The sequence below is a fragment of the Pteropus medius genome, unplaced genomic scaffold (genome assembly GCF_902729225.1).
Source record: "Pteropus medius unplaced genomic scaffold, Ma_sr-lr_union100, whole genome shotgun sequence".
NCBI lineage: Eukaryota > Metazoa > Chordata > Mammalia > Chiroptera > Pteropodidae > Pteropus > Pteropus medius.
The window spans coordinates 872125-878124 of NW_024347731.1; the positions used below are offsets into that span (position 1 = coordinate 872125).

The window sequence follows — 6000 nt, forward strand, 5'->3', positions numbered from 1 at the left end:
CCTCAACAGTTATTTTCTCAATTTAACTCCCTGGTTAAAAAGTAAAAATGCAAGACAATAACCTTTCTTTTTTATGTGGTAAAGTAACTTTTTGATTTGCAGACTCATTTTAAAGCTTTTCATATCTATCTGTCCTCTATCTTTAGGTCTTTAAGTTTTTGCTGCTTTTGGAGTCATATATCAGAAGTCTGCAGCAGTCTAATTTCACACTGGTATTTCCAATTAAATTATTTTATTACATGTGGGAACAATTAAACATTTGGCCCTCAGTTGTAAACAATTACTGTATACTGTGACATTCATGGACTTTTCTTAAAGAGTCGTATATTTCTAATGTCCTCTTTTAAAATGAATGAGATCGATGTATGTGTATTTTGTATATTCATAAGCAATTATATCCCCAACATAATATCAAAAGAGATAGTTCACCTAGAGAATGCACAGAGTCTGATACCATGTAGCTGCATGCAATGATATTTCTGTTTCTATTCCACTGTTGGTATTCATAGCAAGAAGCAATAATGTTTTCAGATAATTTGATTTTTAGAGTTTTGGGGTGCCTAATTCTACTATATTGGTATTAGTGTTGCCAGTGGCAAACAGGTAGAAGAAAAGAGGAGCAATGTAACCCAATAGACTTAGGCTTGAATCCCAGCTCTGCCAATTTCTAGTTGATGACCTCGGATAATTTACTTTTTTCAGACTTAGTGTTCATATTTGAAAAATGTAGATAGTTATTTCTAAATTATAGGACTATTGTTAGCATTAAATGAGATATATATTTGAAGAAATAGAGCACATAGTACATATTCAGTACATATTGTTTTCTCTATTGTCTCCCAAACTCCTTTTCTGGAAAGATTCATAAGCATGGTGGCTTTCCATTTCGAGAATATCCATCCTTGGCTGTTTCGAGTTTAGAGATACATTTTCTTTTCACTAGGCTCCCCTTTTCTACAAATGACGACCGTGGGAGAAGCCCACAACTGTTTTACTCATGTTCAGAAATAAGTCCACCAATCCCAGTTGCAAGGGTACCTAACAGCTGTATCCAGCCTTTCTAGGAGGCCGGAACTGGAGCCGAGTGGTAATGTTTCAAGGGCAAAGCTCTAGATGTAAAGAATGATAAAACAAACCTAAATGAGCCTGAACATATCTAGTGACAGATACACCACAGCTATTCTAAATTATTCAAGCTTTCTCAGACTTCTAGCAGAAGAAGCATAATTCATCTCTGCTCCCTTTATTCTACTTTCTTATAATGGCTAGGAAGAAAACAAAAAATACCCCCTCCCCACCAAAAAAAGAAACTATAGTAATCACCCGAATTGAGAAGAGTTTTTTTGTTTGTTTGATTGTTTTTTTAGCATATGTAATATGTTTAGAGCCATCAATTTCTGGAAACCAGCTTTGGAGGCAGAAGTTAAAAATGATTTTGCAATGTTTATGGGTGATTTCTTTACTTCCCTTTGGTAGCATTTTGCTGGCAAAAAGCCAGGAAAACAGTTGTTTAATTACCCAGGACATTACAAACATATAACCTCTTAGATAAGCTGTTACTGTATTTTAGCAGCAATAATACTAGGGTCAAAGTAACAAAGAAAATTAAGCTTCAAATAAGCAAACCTCAAAGAACAGCTTTGTGTATTGAGAATAATTAATAACTTGTTTAGGAAAATGTTACTGAAATGTGGTTTTTGGACAAGGAACTGACACTCTTCAGAGGTTAGATACCCTAATATTTAACAGGCTGCCATTTGGTGGGCTGGCTGGCTGGTTACCCTGTAGGCATGGCAAAAGTTTGTTCACATGTAATTATGCAACATTTAGACAATATCTTAATGATACCATGTAGTTCAGCTGAATCAGTCCAGCTGGAAGTTGTAGCAGTGTTCTGATTAACCGGCCACATGTGGAATTAAAGCTTTTTAAACCTCTCCTTTTCACTTGCTATGTCTTCATACAGATGTTCTTGGAAAGCTTAAATTATTTATGGCTTGACATTATTTAACAGAGTAAGACCCGCCCCGTTTCATTTTCAACCACTGATTAAGATTGCATTACTATATAAGATATTGTAATTTTAACAAGAACTATTATTATACTTCATCTTATGGAAGAGATAGTAGTATATTTGGGACAGTTAGAATGGAAATTTTCCACACTCAGTTTTATGCAGTAAAAGTTGTATACTTTTTTTGCAGATAATTCTTACTGTAACAATATAATTCAATGTGTACCCTCAAAATCATTTTACTAAATCATTAATAACATATCAGAAAATAGTAATTTAAGTTGCATAAATTAGCGTAGATTGTCCTGTTACATCATAAAGACACTTAAAATAGAGCAATATCATGTTAGTGTCAAAAAAAGTTTGCTCAAGTTAAATTTTGCTAAAATTTTATTATATTTCTTTGAGTTATCTCCATGAACTAAAAATACAAAAGAAGAATTTCAGTCCCTGTGAATTATATATTTTTTAAACCCTCAAGCTCACTCTTCAGTAAGTGTTTGAACCACTTCTTTCCCATTATCCTACCTGGATGACACCACAACTATTTTGTTTTAGAAGTGAACAAAGGTATTAAATTTATAATCAATAGCCATAAAATCTAAAAGTGGTACCTAATGAAGTCAGGCAACAATTATTATAATGATATTATTTCAGCCACTTTCTGTGAATCAGAATGGAAACAAATATATAGATAATTGGCTATCTGATATCTTTAGTATTAAACATAAAATGGGATACTCTAAAATCTTTCTACAAATATAATTACTTGTAAACATATTGCTAATTTTAGTAAATGGAAGCAACAGCTGAGGAGGAACAGAAGTTAGTGCTGAATGTGAGTGCCCAAATAAGAAAACTGTCTTAATTCTTGTCAATCTTTATTTAAAAAGAAAATGCTAAGTTCTGATTAATAGTCTTTCCCATTCATACCAGATACTTTCCTTACCAAGGAATCTTGCAATGTATGATCCATGTATTTAAGGTAGCTGGCAAATATGTTTTAAATTCCCATTCAACTGACACAAAAAGGTTCCTTTAAAAGATGACTTGAAAGTACCATTGAAATAATGCTAAATGGTCATTAAAGACATTTAAATGTCATTGCCTACTATCTTCAGTGTGCCATTACATAGCCTCAGGATCCTTTCAAATAGCAATCAATAGAGGATGAATAAGCCTCACCACTTGAAAGTAACTAGGAAAGGAAGCCAACAGTAATCTGGCTTTTGCTGGACTGATTCAAGAGACACAATATCCACTCCTCTTCTAGTTCTCCCTCCTCCTACCCAACCCACAGACCAGCAAGCAAGAAAGAAGAAACAGAGCTGAAGGAGAAAGAGAAAAATGAAAGAGGAAAGAAATCCAGAAATTCAAGGCATAATTTGTACTGAGGAGAAAATCCTCATCCTATGGGATAAACTATTATAGCCATGGAAACAGACTTATGACTTTTACTTTGAAAATAAAAGAATGACAATGAAATTTGTGTGAGGTCTGTGTGAATCCAGTCCCAGATGTTTACAGTGCTGTAGTAGTATGGCTCTGCAATATGAGAGGTTTCAGAAGAAATGAGTACAACAGGACACAACAAAGCAGCGCATATGCTATTGACAATGCAGACATGAGCATCATGTTACCAAGAGAGAAGGCAGGCAGAAGACAAATAGCAGCGGTGGTGCGGGAAAGCTAACTTCATGGACTGCAATCACTCAAGCCAACATGAGGGAGCACCCCCCCCCCGCAAAAAAAAAATTAAAACCAGAAAAATGTTTTTGTTCCTAACTAGAGAGGTGGTGGGGTAAACGAGTGGGGGTGGCAAGCGAATGGAATTGACTTTTCTCTCTTAAATAAAGTTCCCATAAAACCCCTATAATTGACAGTGGATAATTATTTTCAGCTTGAGGAAACTGTCCCAAAACTCTTAATAAGATTGCTAGCAAAAAGAAACAAAATGTGTGTACTTGAGCCATTTCCAGAAGGGAGGGAAAGGAGACCTTGGGAGGATGGTTGGGACAGAGAGGGGCATCAGTGAACTGCAACAACTCTCAGGCGCCCTGCGTGGTCAGGCGAGTGACAAGCCAGAGAAGGCGGATAGGGTGGCAAGGAGTCGAGGGTGTAGAGGGAGCATGCCGTAGGGAGGGGGTGCGGCTGCACAATGTATACACAGGGCTGGGGGGGGGTGATTTAGTGTGAAAGTATTCCACTTAATCATTTTACAGGGGTTGGGGACGTAAATATTTAGCTGGCCACATCTGGAACAGATTTTCCCCCCTTGTGGGGTGGGGGTGGATAATTGGAAGGAGGGGAGCGTGCATTTGTTACTTACTGTACGGGCAGTTCTCCTTCTTGGTACCGCTGACCTTCCCGTTCTTCTCAATCTTGAGAAAGTACTTAGTGAAAGAGAATAGCTTCCTCCAGCGGACATCTCCTTGGAGGTGGTTGTAGCTCCGCACATGCCTCCCCGCACTGGAAGGATTGGAGAAGGAAGAGGAGGACGAAGAGGAAGAGGAATTGTTGGTGGCCTCTGGTGACACCATGTCCTGACCAAGGGCTTGGCAGGTGACAGGGACAGAAGACACCAAGAACAGCAACAAGAAGCAGCAGCAGCAGCAGCCGGGCAGGTGGGGAAAGGCTGAGGCACAATGTGTCAGTATCCATTTCCACATTGTACTGAAACTCTCGGCACTGGAAATTGTCTTATCAGAAGGAACATACTGGAAGGGTAAGACCTGGTGCGAGGCAAGGAGACAGCTGGAGGTGGCGGCCGCTAGTTAGCTCCCTCTGGGTGCAGATGTGGCCAGAAATGAATGCACCAACATCCATAACTCCTTGGAAGGACCGACTGCCTTTCTGGGATCCGCTGCCGCTATGCGCCTCTCAACTCTCCGGGTGAATGGTGGACGTGGGTGGCCGCAGTAGCAGGAGCTGTTTGGTGGCGGTGGTGGAGTTGGTCACCAGTGCTCTTCACTCCCCCAGGGGTTACTTTGTTCTCTTCTTCACTCCTTTCTTTACCATGTTAGATGTAAAACAAACAAACAAACAAAAAAGTCTGAAAAACAGATGACAGCACAGTGAACAAAACCCAGAGGGGTCAACAGTGGGAGGCTCCTGGAGAGATCTGCGCCCGTCTGCGGCTGGCACTTTCTGGTCCCTCGCCGCAGAGTCCCAGACTGCTAGCCAGTTCTAAAAGTGCGTCCCTTTAGAGTTGTCAGAACTGGAGGCAGCTGCCCAGTCGCCGCTGTTTTTTCTCCCTCTTGCTTTCTCTTTTTGGTGGTGCCTGTTGGTTTGAAGCCGGCAGAAAGTCACTTCTTGTTTGGGGGGATGGCGGTTGGTGTTTTGTTTGGCTCTATTCCCCCCACCCCCTTTCTTTAGAAAGCCCGCTTGTAAACAGGTTGAAGTCTGGAGTCTAAATGTCAGTGATTCTAAGCCAGAGGTGGGCTCTGCCTCTGCTGGTCAAACCTCATTTGCAGGGGTGGAGAAGCAGGGGGAGGGGGTCAAACGGCGGTGGGACATCTGAAACCCTGGGCTGCTGGGAACGCCAGGGAGAGGGAGGAGGGAGGGGGCCGAGAATAGGGAGAGCCGGGGAGCTAGAGGAGAGCACGTTGCCTCTCTGCGGAGCTGGGGGTCTGCTAGGTCCCTTCTTTGCTCCACCGCAGCCGCAGCCTCCGCCCCGCTGCGCCTCCAGCTCCGGCTAATTGCTGCAAAAGCGTCCTTGTGCTCGCTGCTGCGCAGGCCACCGGCGCGAGCTATATCCTCAGGCTTTCCAAATTTTGCTGTCTTCCAGCCTGAACCAATCCCCTCTGGGGAGCCCCTTTCTCACTTGTTTTCCAGAGTAGTTTTTTTTTTTTTTTTTCTCTTTTGGCAGCGAAGTACTTGAGAGCCACCTGGAGCCTGGTGCTTAGTTGACTTTTTTTTTCTTCCCCCCTCTCTCCCAGAAGGAGGGGAGGGCTGGGGTAGAAAGCAGAAGATGCTGAGGACAAATC

General features: G+C 41.3%; 1 protein-coding gene across 1 annotated transcript in view; it reads right to left on the reverse strand.

Annotated features, from left to right (window-relative positions):
- The window catches only part of FGF10 (fibroblast growth factor 10), an 80047-nt gene extending 74574 nt beyond the window's left edge, over window positions 1-5473 (reverse strand). Inside the window, exon 1 of the mRNA XM_039877094.1 lies at window positions 4344-5473. Within this exon, the coding sequence (XP_039733028.1) occupies window positions 4344-4683 (340 nt within the window). The 5' untranslated portion in view covers window positions 4684-5473. The remainder of the gene's footprint in view (window positions 1-4343) is intronic.
- Between the last annotated feature and the right edge of the window lie 527 nt (window positions 5474-6000).